At 40.7% G+C, this 17,889-nt stretch overlaps 2 protein-coding genes across 2 annotated transcripts in view; both read left to right on the top strand.

The window, feature by feature from the left end:
• cntn1a (contactin 1a) overlaps positions 1-5,776 on the top strand; it is a 59,035-nt gene extending 53,259 nt beyond the window's left edge. The window contains exons 17-24 of the mRNA XM_085359378.1: positions 33-182; positions 785-855; positions 2,040-2,274; positions 3,192-3,295; positions 3,601-3,787; positions 3,944-4,056; positions 4,167-4,323; positions 5,499-5,776. Of these exons, the coding sequence (XP_085215504.1) occupies positions 33-182; positions 785-855; positions 2,040-2,274; positions 3,192-3,295; positions 3,601-3,787; positions 3,944-4,056; positions 4,167-4,323; positions 5,499-5,575 (1,094 nt within the window). The 3' untranslated portion in view covers positions 5,576-5,776. The remainder of the gene's footprint in view (positions 1-32; positions 183-784; positions 856-2,039; positions 2,275-3,191; positions 3,296-3,600; positions 3,788-3,943; positions 4,057-4,166; positions 4,324-5,498) is intronic.
• Positions 5,777-9,423: 3,647 nt separating this feature from the next.
• LOC146628146 (PDZ domain-containing RING finger protein 4) overlaps positions 9,424-17,889 on the top strand; it is a 128,730-nt gene continuing 120,264 nt past the window's right edge. Inside the window, exons 1-2 of the mRNA XM_085359379.1 lie at positions 9,424-9,825; positions 9,954-10,037. Coding sequence (XP_085215505.1) covers positions 9,424-9,825; positions 9,954-10,037 — 486 coding nt within the window. The remainder of the gene's footprint in view (positions 9,826-9,953; positions 10,038-17,889) is intronic.

A 17,889-nucleotide genomic window follows, 5' to 3' on the forward strand; every position in this document is an offset into this window, starting at 1 on the left:
AATAGCACTAAAATGAACTTGTCTTTCTATAGTTCCTGTTAATGTAGAGGGGAACGCCGAGATGACCACAGTGGTGGACTTGATTCCCTGGACAGACTATGAGTTCAGGGTCATTGCTACTAACACTCTGGGAACAGGAGACCCAAGCAACCCATCGCCTATTGTTAAAACGCTGGAAGCAGGTAAGATTGTTTTTTGACTTTGGACATCTAAATATAAGAAGGAATAAAGAATCGGAGCAACTTAATAGGTCAAGAAGTGGAAGGGAAAAAAAGAGATGTGGTACTACAGTCCAGCTTTCCGTTCTGTTATTTATTCATCATCATTCTATTATTGCACTGTTTACTTACGTTAAGTATCACTGGAGAAATGAGTCAGCATAAATCCCATCATGCCGCGCTTTCTAGTGCAGAAAACTCACCACACAAACCACCACAAATGAGCACTTTGGTGAAACTGTATACTGAAATTCAATTATAAAATGGGAATCACAGACTTACAGTAACCTCTCTTGAAAAAATAATCACAAGTTGAAAGTGAGCTACTAGACTCAAGGCAAACAGAAGAACTTGTCCCTCTCTCTGGCTCCCTGAATGGCAACGTTCCCACGTGGACATTTAGGTGTTGCGTTTGGCACAGGAGAAGACACTGATACCGCATTTGAAGAGGAAGGATGTTAGAGCAACATTGGCAGGGCTAGGTTACAGCCTGTGTGGTTTGGCTTTGTTTGCGTGGATTCATAGCAATGTGGGCTCAGAGTTTTGCTGTTGCCGTCTCATTGTAGTTCCTGTGGTGGCGCCCTCAGATGTTGGCGGGGGTGGAGGGGCTAGCAGAGAACTGACCATCACATGGACGGTAGGTTGGGACTTTCCACTGGGTAAAGTGGGAAGATGGGTTACATGTTTATATATGAAAACTTGCTAAAAGATGTTTCGTTTTTAGTTCAATTTGTAATAGTCACACTGACATTTAGATTTACATTTAAAAGTGAGTGGGAAGCCATGTGGTCAGTGTTTCAGAAATCCAACAAATTATTAAAATGAGTTTGAAAAAGGGCACAGAAAGACCAGATAATGCAGATGTCTGCTCAGGATTTCAGTTATTCAGGTCCTCGTAGTCTTAAATGCTTCAGCTGAATCTTTTTTAGGCTCTTAAAGATGTGTCACTTCTTCAAATTAAGCCCAAGAAAAGATCCAAAGATTTTATTGTGTTGTTTATTATTCACCACATGTGCAGCACATACAGGAGAGCTTATTGTTTCTTTCTCACCGTAGTATAAAAGAAGAAATAAGAAAAGATAAAAGGACACTCCAGGGCATCTATAAAAAGCGGCAGTAGTGCAAATACAGTAACAGAGATGTACGGCGATATATAATATAGATATAAATATAACTAGAGCAACTTCTGAGATGTACATGGACAGTAGTGCAAATTCGAAAAAAGGCCAATTACACTTAAGATAAGTAATGCAGAATTTTTAAACTGGTAATTAATAAAGCACAGTGATAGGTTTTCAATTGCTTTGTTAATCAGAACAACGAGCGTACCACAGATCATGCAGTAGAGAAGACGGGAATGATAAAACGATCGCTATCGTGAACAAAAAAACAACTCAGCGACTGAACTAATTCATGGTGTGTTGCTTCTCTGCTGCAGCCGTTGATAAATTAGCTATGGCTAAATTGTATTTTTCTTGGCTGCAGCATGACCGTTCAATTCCAGAGCAGCTGGAGGACGAGATGATATGTTTATCTTGCAGTGCATGTGCGATGACAAAGACACGGTGTCCACAAAGGAAATGAGGTGTGATGATAGAGAAGGATGAGCTAATTGTGTCGTTGCTGTATATAAAACAGGTGCCTTACACAGTGCAGTCACTGTATTAAATTCTATTTAAATATCATCTGATTTGTGAAATTTGATTTTTTTTAAGTTAGGCTATTTTTTACTTTGCTATAAAAGCTGGTCAAGAGTGACATGTGTTAAATAAAACATTTGCCAAATGCCATTTCTCAATTTATTATTCATTTTGTCAACAGCCTGTGAAGCCAGAGTACTACTATGGGCCTAATTTTGGCTACATTGTGGCCTTCAAGCCCCAAGATGAGCAAGAGTGGAAACGGGTGGCAGTAGCCGATCCCCAGGCCAGGCGTTACGTCCACAAAGCCTCTGACATCCCACCTTTGACAGAGTTTCAAGTCAAAGTCAAAGCGTTTAACGTCCAGGGAGAAGGACCCTACAGCCTAACAGCCATCATCTATTCTGCACAAGACGGTGAGCGGTTAAGAGATTCAGCCCTCTCATCTGTAACAGGGAAAAATGTGCTAAAGTGATCTCAAAACAGCATTGCAGATCAACCTGGTTCTGTTTTATTAGTGTCAGAGAATGAGGGATTGCTCAGTCCTGCTAGTCAGTGCGCCACTGTGAAGTAGGATCCTTTTAATATTAGCTCTCATGTATAATAATGAGAAATATTAATACCCCTTGAAAGTGAACCCATCGTCCCCCCTTCTCTTCTCGGTTTCCTTGTTGGGGGATTATTATGATCTACGTAGCATGAACCAGAAAGCTGATAACTCACCCAAAGATGCAAAGCATTTAGCAAGTTATTAGCTTCCACTGACAAGCAGTTGAGATAACCACTAGAAACTCAAGCATGATGGGTGACAGAGATGCTCCTGCTGCCATGGTAACACAATCAGGAAACGGTTGCCTGGTGGGGGTGTATGATTTTTACGGTTACGCCTTCAAAGTGAGCCGTCGCCGGGCAAATCTGTGACCATAGTTGCGTGCAGGCTGGTTGCGCATGCATACAAACCATCTTCCTCAGAGTTTGCCTCTGTTTACAACGTGGCGACAGCATGGCAGTTTAGCATTTTAGGACAGTTTCCTGGCAAGAAAAGACTACACACAGGGTTTAAATGTTCCATAAGTCGTGGAATAGTGTCTGATGGCGGATTAAGAGAAATGCCACTGAGAGAACAAAAAGCAAAAGAAGCCAATAGATACGTATGAAGAAATATAAGCTAATGTTTAGTATAGTAAGTCTGTGTATGTTAAACCAAATATTTAAAAATTTTGGATTGCTTTGTGTTTGATTAAAAAAAGAAAACAATGAATGTAATTTTTTGACATCCTTAAAACATGGGTCTTGTAGTGAATATAAATCTGTTCTCTGGGTTTCTTTTTAGCTCCATCTGAAGCTCCTGCAGTTGTTGAAGCCAGAGCTCTCTCTGCCAAAGCTGCCACTGTGTCCTGGATGCCCCTCTCATATAATAATTTAGATGGATACCAGGTCAGTAGAAACTTTTATGAGGCTTGATCACAGTAGTAGTCATCACTTTAGCTGATTCAAACACCTCCATTTGTGACTGCAAACTTACTTTAAGCACCTCTAAGGAAAACCACAATCAATTTAACTCCATAAAAGCAAACATCCATACAAACATATTGCTTTAAATATAAAGACGTGCTTTTCTCCAGCATTTCTCAAAAACTGTTAAACTGATACTTACATTTAATAAGGTTTTCACTTGTACAGAGCGCTTTGAAACCAAGATGGTATCCTTGCAGTCTCACCCATGCGTCTTTGTTTCCCAGGTGAAGTACTGGGAATCTGGTCAAAGTGAAGGGCAGGCCGAGACGATTGCCGTGTCTAGCAGGGAGAACCACACTAAACTAGAAAACCTGAGACCTTACACAGAGTACATTATTGAGGTTCGAGGCTACAACTCTGCAGGATATGGGCCACCCAGCCACCACTTCCGGGTCCTAACCAAGAAACCCCGTATGTTGCTCTTTACAGTAGTTTATCATTAACTAACAGAGAAGTGCTTGGAAAACAGTTCAGTGTTGTGTCTGTAAGAACAGTGCATTCTGCACACAAGATTTGAGCCATTTAAAAATAAACATATTCATGATTGCTTTGTTTTAACTTCACCAGCACCAGACCGAGCCCCCAAAATAATAGCTAAAAAAGTGAAGGGCCAGTCAATAAATATTGCCTGGGAACAAGTGGAACCGATGGCTAATGAGTCCTCAATAGAAGGGTACCGAGTGAGTTTCATCTTTTCATCATTCTTGTTTCATCTCTTAAATAAAAAAAATAGCTGCTGAGACCCTTTTCGTTATTTATTAATATGCATTAAACATATGTGCATACGCAGGTACTATACAGGCCAGAGGGCCAACCCACAGGCACTCTGTACAACACCTACAAGCGAAACATTGATCTTCCCCTACCTCCAAATGGGAACTATGTGGTGGAGGTCCGGGCACACACAGAAGGAGGAGATGGGGCTACGACCACAGTCCAGATCACAGGTAATAAAGTGATTTTGAGTTGATTTAAGATCCCTAGTTTCCTAAGTTGGCTTTTGTGTTTAATTCTGTCAACATGGTGTCTGATTGTGCTTAAATGGAAGAACGTATGTGGCTTAAAATACCTGAAAGAACAAATTTAGAAGAGATAAACATTCCTTCAAATTCCTTTTGAATTGTTATCTTTTAAGATTAAATTACTCTTATTCCATGAAACTAATCACCCATGAAAATTCTATTCCATCACCACCCAGGTTTAGTTTCACTCACAGGAAAAAAATAAGACTTAAGTAATTTGATGACATTTAAAATCCATATTCCTGTGGGGAAAGACACACACTTCATTCCTGACCTGCCAGTTTCTGGTGGGATTACAGGTTCAGAGTATGCAGTAGGTTATCATTTGTCACAGCTAGAGGGTTCCCATGGGCCAGAGCAGAGCTGTCACTTCTGGTTATATACTTTAGATTGGAAAGCTAAGATGGCCCGTGACTAAAGCCTTGATAGCCCGCTGACTGGATCCTCTCTCTGGCTGATGGACTGACGGGGCAGGCCGACTGCATAGAAGAGCTTAAGCTTCTGTAATTGATCTTGATGAGAAGAGGAAACCCCTCCTGTGGTTTTCCTTATCCCTTATCATTCAGTCCAGACCCCACCTGACAGCGTGATTTCACAGACCGGGAAATTTCAGCCGTGAGGGATTTTAAGTGCAGGGCACTGACAAATAGAAGGGCATTTAAGGCATTATCCACACAGATGGGGTATATCACACTTCACACTCCAAACATGGTCTTGAGTTTGATGGTTGAGGATTGGTGGGGAGTACAGTATTTCAGTATTTCCAGATGTTGATAACAACAATAATAATAACGTTCCTGTTCCATCTTCTATGTTTGCAAGTTACCAAAGTGTTGCAGTGGCTTATGAAAGCAAATACTAAGACAAAGACAAAATATATAAAAATATAATTAAAAGCATACTGGTAGGTGTCATTAAGATTACTTACAGTTTATGGACAATGAACAGTTTGATCACCTAGCAGGTTGAAACTGATTTTGCAAACACAACAGTGACACTCAGTGTCTTGGCACGGTTAGGGGTGATGTGCAGTCTCATTGTTGTTGTTGTAGGTTCCAGCTATTGATGAAGGTATACCTACATTTCTCCTTCTCTGTCAGGTGGGGGTGTCTCGGCCGCCCAGTCTCTCAGCGTACTCTCCCTGCTCTTTGTGGCTCTCCTCTGCCTGAACCTCTGAATGTAGCGCCATCTTTGTCTTCACTTCCTGTGAAGGAGACTCCTGCAAGGACTTTAAGCCTCTTTCCACAATCTTTCAGTTCCGCCCTGTAATCTGGGATGCCATGTTCTGGCTCTTTCCTCTGGAATACGTTTGTGGAAACGGACACAGAAATGGAAAAATTGGAAAAAGGACAAAGACATTCCTTATTTATCCACAAAAATGGCCTCTTTGGAGGAGAGTCAAAGGAGTTCTGTCAACTTTAAAAATATGCCTTATATAAATGACTGCACTTATCCTTCACAGCAACTTGTTTTAAAACGTTCTGGAAGTGCAAATGCTGCACTTTTGATAGGCTGGCTGTTTGGTCATTTTAAATCACAACGCTGTTCTTTCTTATTATAAAGATGCTGTATGTTTGGTCTGTGACGTTCTGGAAAATTCTTCCTACAGTGCATTCCATAATATAAGGTAAACAAGTAACTGTGAAGGGTAAGTGTATGAGTTTATAAAAAAATATCTTCATGTGTTTCATGGCTTGCTGTTCGGTGGATTTTTTTTTCTTAAATTAAGCACACCCTCTGTTAACGAGATACAGTCAAATCAAATCTCAACCGCCTGCATCCTTTCAGACGCAGGTAGAGAAATGAGCAGATGATGCCATGCTGAAAAGTAATCAGTAATTGATATTGTTTTACTGTCTAGTATAACAAGGTTTTTTAAAGAGAAGTGGATTGGTTTAACCATGCAATTGCTGCTTACCTCCAAACCGTAACATAAGCTTTACTAATACCTGTGCGCATGTTGATGAAGAGACGATTGAAATGGCTCAGAGTGTTCTGATTCTGGCACATTTATATCCAAATACAGAATCCATTGGAACCAACCCACAGCAGCAGGAAGTGCCAACAACGTCTAAAGGAAGTTTAAAATGTAAAACTGCGGCGAACAGTGTGTGACTGTGATGAAGGCTTTGCAGAAACATTTAGATTGATGTTCAACCGAGACTGAAAGACATCGCCCGTGATCTAAACTAAATCTACTTTGTTTTGACTGTATCATTAGGACCTCAGTGGTACCACCTGGTGCTTTGTAAACGAATGTTGGCATTTTATTTAATGTGATCAGTTTCATTTAATATCTCTCATTTATGGCTTTGAGTGTGAGTCCCTATTAACAGTGAGAGTGAATGGTAGCGACGCTCATGCCCTCCTATAATTGTGCAATGTCTGAATTACCTGTGGCTACTTTATATTTTCTAACAGGATCATTGCATTAGCACCTGTTTTCATTCTCTAAAAATCAGAAGGTAAGCAAAGCCATCCGAGTCAGCTGTAAGAGCTCATCCAAAGCTCACGATGTTATTCTGAATACATTTTTGTCTTTTTATTAACATATGATCAGAGATATATAAACATTGTCATTTTTTTTGTTTTTTAATATTATATTTGTATGTCTCCGCCCAGCTCTGGTTGGACAGTTTCAGAGTTTATTTCTCTCAACTGGAGGAGCAAACGGTACATTTTGAGTTCCTCTGATTTCTCTCTTGTGTGACTGACGTTGGTCATGCTTCTTACATTGTGACGATATCAATGTCCACCACAAAGTGCTTTTTCCTGACTTTTCTTCATGCCACAAAACATAAAAAAAAGAGTTGCCAAATGCATGAATGCCTTGAACTTTGACATTTTTGGAAGAAGCAGCGGCTCAAAATTATAACATGCATGAGATTGGAGAGCAAGTGGTACATTACTTTGCAACACTTCCACATCATAGCGACTTCTCGGCTTCATGTGAAACACATTCCATACCTGAGTGGCATCCCTTTACGTCAGAGAAGGAGTAGATCCTAGACTAATATGTTCGTTAGCTGCTAAGCGAGAGAGAAAATCTTAAACTGACTAAAGGAATCTCACTCATTTGAGTTCAGAAGTGGTCCCGCAGTCTGGTACATGCAATGGCTGCGATTTGATAGTATCATTGGTGGCTGTGGCAGCATGTTTGGCTGCCTCCTGGAATTCAGTGCTTCGTTGGACATGAATGGCATATATGAGGGATGAAACTGAAACCTCTCATTGGCTGGACAAGAAACAATAAAAGTGTAGTTAACTATACATTCATATACTGTTCTGCTCTTTTCTTTGTCATTCTTGCAGCAGCTGCTCAGTGAATGCTCATCAACATGCCCCAAAAATGACTTGTACTGCTTTTCAGTTGATTATTTGAAATGATTTACTATTACAGGTCCATAACATGGCATCAAAAAAAGTGTCGTTTTTCAAGTAAAAGTACCACGGATAAATACAAACTCTTTATTTATAGGACAGGCATTTCACAAGGAGGATAGCAGACTTTCAGCTCTAAAATGCTCTATAAAGTAAGAGAATCAAAAGCATCATCTGTCATGTATAGGCATGTTCTTGTCAGTTTCTGTGTGTGTCCCCCTTTTATCTAGAGGAAAAAAAAGCTTTTCTTTACAAAAGAGGGTACCAAATATATCAGAGATAGTGTTTCATTCTGGCCTCCATTACAGATAAGGCCTGTTCCACTTTTTCAAGGAGAAACAGCTGTTGGAGTTGTGTGTCCTATCAGGTATTGAGCAGATGAAAAGTAAATTGTTATCACTTCTTTTCTTGGATTAGGTCGAAATCTTTTTGGGGTTTTGGCCATCTTGCTGTTTCACCTAGGGTTCTTAACAGTTTTTTACCCCTGTGAAATCAGAGAGAGAGAGAACAAAAGACAGAGATAACCTTTTTTTCTGCCATGATTTAATGGCTTATCAGTCCAAGCATATGGCCTCTGTGACAGGTGGCCGTGTAACACTTTCCACAAAACACACATACAGCAATTGTTAAAGTCTGGTGCTGTGCTCTAGAGGAGTCCCACTGCTCTTCTAGATCACAGCAGGAATCATTTAAATGTAGCAGCACTTTTTTAAAACAGATTTACACAACAAAGTGCTACTATTTCATTTGCTGAAATGGTGGTGGGAAAAAAAATAAAACGTGCATTTCTGGAGAAAGGTGTGCAGTCCCTGGACAGATTGCACTTTTGCCTTTGTAAATCTACGCAGTTCTTTCACAGCTCGGAAAACACAAAACACACTTTAAAGCGGTGCAACAGCTGACTAGAAACAGAATGCATTGCAGGGAGATCTGAAATGTGATGCTGTGTGAGATGGCTGCTGCATGCCATGCTGCATGGACTAATGTAGTTGTCTATAAACTGCATTGCCAGTGCATCGCACCCCTGAGACTATTTTCACTATTGTAGAACTACTGTAGTGTACTAATAAGCAAAGAAAATTAATAGTGGAGGAGGAGCAAACTGATAACTGCAATCATCATTTGGACTGCCTAATTGAAAAGCTGGAGGGAGAGTTAATTGTTTCAGACTATGCGGGATATTGAGCGACCTCTGTTGGAAAAGGTTAGTAACACATGAAATCACATTACAATTAAGAGAAGTTGCACAAAACTGAGAGAAAATACGCAAAATAAAATACCAACATGATGAGGCTCACTTATATATGACAGGATAACGAATTGACAAATCAAATAATCAAATAAGATTAAATAACTATTGCGCATCATACATAACTGGTATTAAATTCATTATATCGACTGTGAAGAGAAAAAGTTACAGAGATATCGACCCTGTCCAGAAACAGCAGGAAGTCAGGAGGTTGAAGTTTGCTGTTCACATTTGTCATGTGCTGAAAAAAGTGGCGCAGCCCATCAGCTCAGCGAGAGCAACCCAGATCGCTCAAACTTTTCAGTGCGCGCACGCCTTCATGTGTCCAGACTTGTAAATTGGAATAACTTCGTCCGAGCTCGTTGTTCCGCGTACAAAAGTTGCCCAGGCAAACTATGTGCGCTGATTGCCCGAGTGCTGGTGTGGAGAAGGACCGAGAGAGCCAAGTTTTAACCCCAGGCGGGATGGAGTCGCAAACAAAGCCACATCGCGGTGAAGGTGTTTGTCAGAGAGGATGCGGTCTCCTGCTGTCCGGTCTGGACGTAAGTAAAGGGGAGCACTGCTGTGTGGAGGCGCTCCGCACTGTCGCCGATGCTTTGGAGGAGAGAAGCGTAACTTTGGAACACGAAGCCCGGATAGCGAGGCTCAGGTGGAACAGGAGGGAGCAGTGCCTTTTAGCCCAGGTGTCAACTCTGCAGAACCAGGCTCAACTCGACGCACTCAAGTACCAAAGGAGGCTTAACCAGTACTTGGTGCACATCCGCAGTATTGCAGAACAGTTAGCTGGTTACTGCAAGGTGAGAGGTGATTTCTCTAAGGCTATTTTGTGTAAAAAATGTCATTTATCAGTTGAGAAACACACAACACTGTGGGACTTTTTTTGTTGTTAAATGTGTGTTTGTGTTGTTTTATTTGACTGAATCAGAGTGACTCCAGCCTAGCTGCTGACATGGAGAGCAAGGTATCAGATAATGAGGAAATGGCACAGGGTCAAACCAAAGCACACCAGGTAAGAGAAGCACACTGCCCATAACAGCTTCTCAATCAATGTCATATTCAGGCTTTAAGCCCTTTTGCTGACATGGCCAGTAAATGTGGCTGATTCATTAAAAAAAAAAGGAAAAAAAAAAAGCTTCACAGCATATAGTGCTTATCCAACGTGCCCAGAGGCAACAGTGCACGTGCTTTTTGAATTATTAAATGTTAAATATCTGGTAGTATCCACTAAGACACTTCTGGTGTTGTTGAGAAAGGATGTGTTTCCTCCTGCTGTCTTTCACCTGCTGCTTCTGCTCAGCTTTAACCCCACAGCAAGTTCATTCTGTGAGTAAATGTTGACTGTGGGATAGCAGTCTGTCTGAAGAATGCTTAAACAGTAGCAGGTATTCTCTCATCACACTTCCTGCTTATTTGTCATGTTTGTGTAGTGGTGTAGTGTGTACTTTAATTTTGTGTAAGTTTATTTACAAAGGCATTGACTTGATCACTTTCATGCACATTTCAGCCAATCATAGCATCCTCTGTATCTTTTAACCTACAGAGAGTAAAACAAATGTAGGCCAGTGTCGAAACTTATCAAAAGAATCACCGAATGACATTTATATTGAGTTGCAAGTGCACTTATTAATGCATTTACAAGCCATTAATATATTAATGTCTATCTCCTAAATAAACGGACTTCCATTTTCCAAGCCGCAAGGTTCAATCTTCAAGTATCTCTTCAGATCTCAAATAAGTCGATCAGTCTGCAGCGAAAAGACTGGAAAGGCTGGAATTTCAATGTTTTGACATTTCCCTTAAAATGAGGTTTGGTTAATTTTCTGGAAGAACGACTGATGGCTTTTTAGAAAAACTAAAAAGCCCACTCTCATTTCTGTCGTCAGCAGTTTGGATTAAATGTTAAATGCCTGTTTTTGTAATGTGTTTTCTCCAGCCTGGGTGTCGTTTTTGTGTAATTGCTCACAACCGTGTCAGTATATAATTGATGAGCTAAACTGCGTGGACACGTTTTGTAACTGCTTCTGCGACTTTGCTGCTACAGAGGTTTATTAAGCCCGTTGCTTCCAAATCTAACATTAAGCTCTTGTTTTTGGTAAGCTCACAAGGTAACCTGAAAGTTTGTGTTATGGCCAGGGACTGTGTTGTGTTTGGGCTGCTGGTGGAGGTGGATGGGTTTAATCGTGGTAATGGTCACGTAAAGTATCTCTCTAATTGCCTGCAGCATGCTCAGAGTGCAACAGACTCACTTTTGATTAATGTGGAAAACTCTCCTCTGCCAGCCCCTGGCAGCAACACAGCATCTATTTTAAGCTCTGTCGTTCTTGTTTTTGTTTAAATACTCCTTTCTAATATGTCTTTTAATATATATTTTTTTTTTAACAGGTTGTTTGCTTCTTTTTCTTTCCAAATGGATTTTCCAATACTTTGGAGTGCTGGGTTGCTGTTCATAAAACATGGTTTTCAATTTTAGAGGAAATCCACTTTGCTGGAAAAGCGATGGGTCTTCTGTCTGTGTGGACAATGCAGCTGGGCGACTAGTAAACATCCCAGCAGAAGTTATGGCTCGTCAAAGACCTCTTTGTGTGGTTGGAAAGCAGGCCTAATGACACTTTATTGAGCCCCTTTAGTTATGCCTGTCACGTTTTCCATCCTAGAATTGCACACATGTAGTGCTAAAATGGAAAATGTGTTGCAAGTTACTGAAGCAGTGGTTCTCTCATTTCAGACAAAGGAGGTAAAACAAAGCCCTTCTCATTATGAGTCTGGGTAAAAGAAATATGTTTGAAATACATCTTTTATCCTTGATGGGTACATATAGCGTGGCCTGCAAAACTAAGACTAATCAAGATGCGTCTTTTTTCCATTTTTTTTTAAAATTTATAACACTAACTTACATTTTGTTTAATATCTTACTGCTTTACTGACAGGATAAATAAACAGGTATGGGCTGCACAAGTCTGTATGACCCATGTTATCTAAGCATGGTCTGACAATGCTCCAAAAAGCTTATTGAGATATAAAGAATGCTTTTCTTATTTTGGCGATAGTATAATATTGCCAAAAGTGCTCACCAGTCTAAATCATTGAATCCAGATGGTCCAATCACTTCCATAGCCATAGGTGTATAACGTATTCCATAGTCAACTGTTACTGGTATTACAGTATATTTATTTGTATTATGTCAAAGTGGAACGAATAAAGTGATAGTGGATGCTGAGGTGCATCTTGCACAGAGGTCACCAACTTTCTGCAGACTAAATTGGTACATAACTCAGAACTTCATGTGGCCTTCAGATTAGCTCAAGAAGAGAGCATAGAGAGCTTCATGGAATGGGTTTCTCTGGCCAAGCAGCTCCATCACAGCCTTACATCACCGAGTACAATGCAAAGGGCTGGATGTGGTGTAAAGCATGCCGCCACTGGACTCTATAGCAGCGAGACATGTTCTCTGTAGTGACGAATCACACTTGTCTAACTGACCAAGTCTGGTTTGGTAGTTGCCAGGGTAACGCTACTCGTCTGACTGCACTGGGTTAAGTGTAAAGTTTGGTGGAGGGAGGATTATGGTGTGGAGTTTGAGTTGAGTTGAGCTCTGCAATTTAGTGAAAGGAACTCTTAATGCTTTAGCACCAAGACATTTTTTGGACATTTCATGCTCCCAACTTTGTGGTGACAGTTTGGGGTTGGCCCCTTCCTGTTCCAACATGACTGCACACCAGTGCTCAAAGAAAGGTGCATAAAGACATGGATGAGCAATATTGGTGTGGAAGAACTTGACAGGCCTGCACAGAGTCCTAACCTCAATACGATAAAAAAACCTTTGGGATGAATTAGAGCGAAGACTGCGAGCCAGGCCTTCTTGTCCAACATCAGTGACATCTTTTTAAACCCTATGGAATAAGGATGGCATGTCACTTTCTTGTTAAGTTTGTTATTTCTCAATTGTTTCACTTAAATTAAAAGTTAGTATTTTGAGTAGTAAGTTGATTCAGATTTTCAGATGGCGTTGTAATTGGAAACTTTCTCTGTTCTTATCTAAACCTCAAGTAAATGTAACTGGTGATAACTAATGCAAGATTAAATCCTGGTTTCACTTCATTATAATGTGGAAAGCGAAGCCTAGATTGCAGCTTTTATGAAAATAATCTTTCAGTAATGAGGGAGACTTTTGTAATGTAAAATACTCAGATGCCAGTTTTTCTTGGTCAGTGATCCTGATCATTCCTGCAGACAAGAGCTTGCCGATTTGTTCAGTATTGTATTTGAAAGAAACAAAGGAAGAAAGAGGAGAGAAAAAACATTTGTGAGGTGGCACTGGATGGCGGTTGCATTTTTCCATGCAACTCTGAGATGAACTGATCTATTCCAACTGATTGTGTGCTCACTGGCCTAACACTGAATCCAGTCGGTGACTTTGAGTCAGGTTGACAGTTTTGCTATGTTGAAAAGGGATAATGGAAGTAAGGCACGACACTGAAACGGCAGCAGGATTAGTCAGCATTACAAAAACACAGCAACATTCATTTCCCCATGAAATTTGCCCCATGCTTGTGTAAAGCCAGATAAACATACAAATGAAACCACAGCTGAGGTACAGTAAAACAGTCCCACCATTCCTCCTGTCTCAAACCAGGACCCTCAGATCTACACTTTTGACCAATACTGTGCCCGTGACATTTCAGGGAAGGCTTTTTTTCTTTTTCTTGAAGTCCTTTTAAACTGGTTAAGAGTGGGAGTGCAGTGGCCTCAAGAGATCCGGCTAATTCTCCTTTTTGTTTATACTAAGAGAAAAGGGCAAAAAGAGCAAAAGAATGGAGAGTACACAACTTGAGTATCAGTGTCATCAAAATCCCGTCTTGCGTGACAGCAGGGAGACGAAAGCAGTTCAGTCTGTTTGCTTGCATAACAAAAGATGATAAGATTGCTTCACAATAAGAGAAAAATCTACTTTCATGTCAGTTTAACTTTAATTTTTTTGTGTCTATTTTGCATTCCCAAATAAGGTGCTAAATGAGTGAATGCCTTTTTTCCTTGGAAGTAAAACTGCTGGCTGGGTTGAACGAAAAACTACCTGAGAAATATAGAAAAAACACATTTTTGTATGTCGCAATGGCAGACGTCTGATGGTGACATTGGTTGGGCCAACAGTTTTACCCATGTTTTTACTGCATGTCTAGACAGTTTTATAATCTCCTTGTGCTCCAATTCCCAAAAGACTTTGCCCAAACAGGAAAAACTGGCGGAAAATGCCTTTATTCAGAGAAAATAGCTTACTTATTGGTTTATAACTTCTTCACTTAAAGGTGGCAGATTTAGAAAACTTGGGCTTGGCTGATACAGATATTGAGTCAATCAATCTTTTCAAGTACTGCATAGAAGTAGTGGAAATGTAGGACGCCATGTTTTGTATGCTTCAGCCCTCTTGAGTTTTTTTTCTTTCCCCGTACCTGTTCTGCTCTGTTTGGTATGCCATGTACCCAGAATTTATACCACTTAAAGTGTTTGTTCTTCTGCTGTGAGAAAGAGGGACCGCCCTGTTCACCATTTCCTATTTCCTGTCCAATTTGACAGACACACACCAACTTTTGTGCTAAACAAAATATTGTTTTGGATTAATTTCAAATTTTCTGCTTGTAGATATTTGACATAGATAAGCGCTTAGTTCTTGCTTAATGTCTGACTTCTCTGCATATTTATATGAAATTCTGTTAATTGATGGAATTTGCTGTGTTTTCTTAGGTGTTGGTTTGGCAACTGAGATGTTTTTCCAAAACTGTGAGGCAGATATTGAGATTAGAATATTCCAGATTCCAAGGGTGTGTATGTAGACCCAACCAAAAACTGTGAGTGTAAAACATTTTGTGTGTGCTTGTGTGCATAGTTTATTTTAGCTGTCTGGGTCTGTTGTTTTAAGCAGGAGGTGTGAAAAAGAAAACCTTCTGCTAAAGACCACCACGCTGCTAAGAAGGGGCACTATGGGTAGCTTGTGCCTACCTGCTGAAAGGGGCCCTTTTTAAATGTCGGTGAGATGTTGGAGAGCCTGGTCTGTGGGTACAGCTGTTTTATTTTTACACCTTAATGTCCTTTTTGATTATGAAGCCTTGATGAAAGTTATGATGGTCAGTTTTCTGTTGGCATTTTATTTATACTTGACCTCAGCTGTCAGATTGTGGTAGGCAAATCAGCAAAACAACAGTGAGGATGAAGAAGGATGCTTTTTAACATCTTAGTAAAATATCTGAGAAAGGCTATTTATTTTAGTAAAATATTTAAATATTAGCGGCTGTTTAGAAAATTAAAAGAATAAATTAAAGCCCCCAAAGTAATCAGGAATGAAAAACATGTTGTTTTTTTTTATTTAAACTTTTTTTGAGGGACTGAGGTTTTTGCCTATCAGGTGTGCAGATTTCATATGGCAGCTCTTTCCTGTACTGTAGCTTTGCTCTCAGCTGTACCACAGGAAGCACACAGTGACTGGAGTGATTGATCATTTCATTCATCCTGAAGGGAGAGCACTTGGCTTTGCTCACACTTTAATGACTGTAAACCGTAGGCTGTATAAGTTCAGGATGCAGCAGCCAACATCTGGAAAAGAGCCTTGTGTCAAAGAGACTGTAAACTAGGAAGCTGAAAAGAAACTGATGAAATTTCCAGGTCGCTTCCCACTGGGGTGTTTGAAAAATGACTTTCATGCACCAGTGCTTACTTACAGTCATTACATGTGCAAACAAACACGTGCAGTACAAATACACATCCTGGTTTTGACACACTCAGATCTACATATCTGTGCCTCCTACTTCACTTGCCATTGATGCCACGAAACCCTTTGTACACAACAGCTCTCGTGCAACCAAGCAGTCGAGAAAATTGCTCGACGTGAAGCTGATTCAACCACTGAGCATCTGTGGTCAAATCCTAATTCGGTCGCCCCCTCTGTTCCCATCTTTAACATCACTGGGGGGTTTGGTTAGTCAGTTACCTGATGCCTTTTGAACTCACACAGAACCACTGATTTCCTGGAGACTTGATAAACATGTGGCTTAACCACATGTAACTGCAGCTGTTATAGGGAGACTACACTGAAAGCTTTGAGTCAGCATCGTGCTTTTGTGTGCACAAACAGCTGTGTGTGTGTACATACACATACTCGCTGCAGTGGTCACTCTTGCATCATGGTTCTCTGCAAAGGTTGTAAGGAGAGTGTAATGAGGTAATGTTGTGGTTATACCTGGGGGCAAAATTGGAGCCTACCACTGCTGAATTCATTACAGATGAACCCAGTGTTTGAAAGGCCTCTGTGGATTGTCCTCGACCGTGCATTATGGCTTTTATAAGACAAGATCACAGCATCACCTCTGGCCTTTCACTGGACATGCATCATATTCTCAAAGCCTCCTGCAGACTTTGTGCTGCACATTGATGCGCAAACTGAATTAAGACTGCCTCTGCTTTTGTCAGCAGGAGGATTAAGGCTTAATTACATCTGGGCAGAGGCTTCATAGTCAGAGAACCAACAGTACAAGGGAAGACCAGTGCGGTACATTAGGAAGGTGTTGAGGAATGGGATATAAGCTTGTGTAATATGCCAGGTGCGTTCGGGGTATTAGCAAACACTGGCATGGCACTGTGCGCCTGCCAAGATGAGGGATCAAAACAAAACTACCCTTTGGAGTCCCGGCTTTCATTCCATTTTGAAGGCCAACACTCGCCTGTGTCGGATACAAAAACAGTGAAACGTTTTGTTTTAAAGCTGCACACACATCAGCATATTAGATTTTTTTTTCTTTTAGATATGCACACACATACACATAAGCTCAACAACGCAGATGACACACAAACTAACACACACGGGCACAGACAGACAGATCTCAAAGAAATTGTGATTGTTTATCATCATCAGTCTTTTGTAATAGGAAAAAGAGTACAGCATCAAGTCAGTGAAACGTCTGCTGCTTTGGTGTAAATGAAATTAACTACAGGTGCACTAGAACGGCAACAATGAGACTACCCCCCCAAAACAAGAATGGTTATATAGTTACAATTTTTCCCTCCTCATCTTTTCTGGATGTTTTTTCACTAGTTTTGCAATTAGCTAGGGTCAGTGTCACTACTCCCAATGCCTGGATCCTGCAGAGATTGCAGAGGTACTTCAACTCCTCCAGGATGACAAATCAATATATGCCATTGCTAAGGTTTGCTGTGTCTCCCAGCACAGTCTCAAGAGCATGGAGGAAATTCCAGGAGACAGGCAGTTACTCTAAGAGGGTCTTAACCCATCACCAGGATTTGTATCTGCTCCTTTTTGCATGGAGGAACAGGACGAACACTGCCAGAGCAGTCCTGTTACATCGTTCAGCATGACTGGTTTGGTGGTGGGTCAGCGATGGTCTGTGGAGGCATATCAATGGAAGGACACACAGACCTCTACAGCCTAGCCAGTGGCACCATATCCGCCATTAGGCATGTAGATGAAATCCTTGGACCCATTGTCAGACCCTATGCTGGTGCAGTGAGTCCTGGGTTCCTTCTGGTGTACAACAATATCAGCCTGATATGATTAGAGTGTGCAGGCAGTTCCTGGAGGATAGAGGAACCGATACCATTGATCTGTATCCAGTAGAACAGCTGTAGGACGTTATATCTCAATCCATCAGTTGCTGCAATGGAAACTTGGCAAACTGGACTAGCCTGCCACATCATTTTTTTCACTTTTACCCTTACATCAGGTCGGCTAATATAATGGATGCCCTTCCTGAAAATGATGTTACTGTATAAAAAGCAGATAACATCACTAACATTGTGAATCTCATTATTCCTGGCATTATAACAAACAAGAACATCAAAAGCTCTTAAAATATAAA

Source organism: Diplotaxodon limnothrissa, linkage group LG7, assembly GCF_057381915.1.
Source record: "Diplotaxodon limnothrissa isolate DT_005_m linkage group LG7, D_limnothrissa_male_GT1.1, whole genome shotgun sequence".
In the NCBI taxonomy this organism is placed as follows: Eukaryota; Metazoa; Chordata; class Actinopteri; order Cichliformes; family Cichlidae; genus Diplotaxodon; species Diplotaxodon limnothrissa.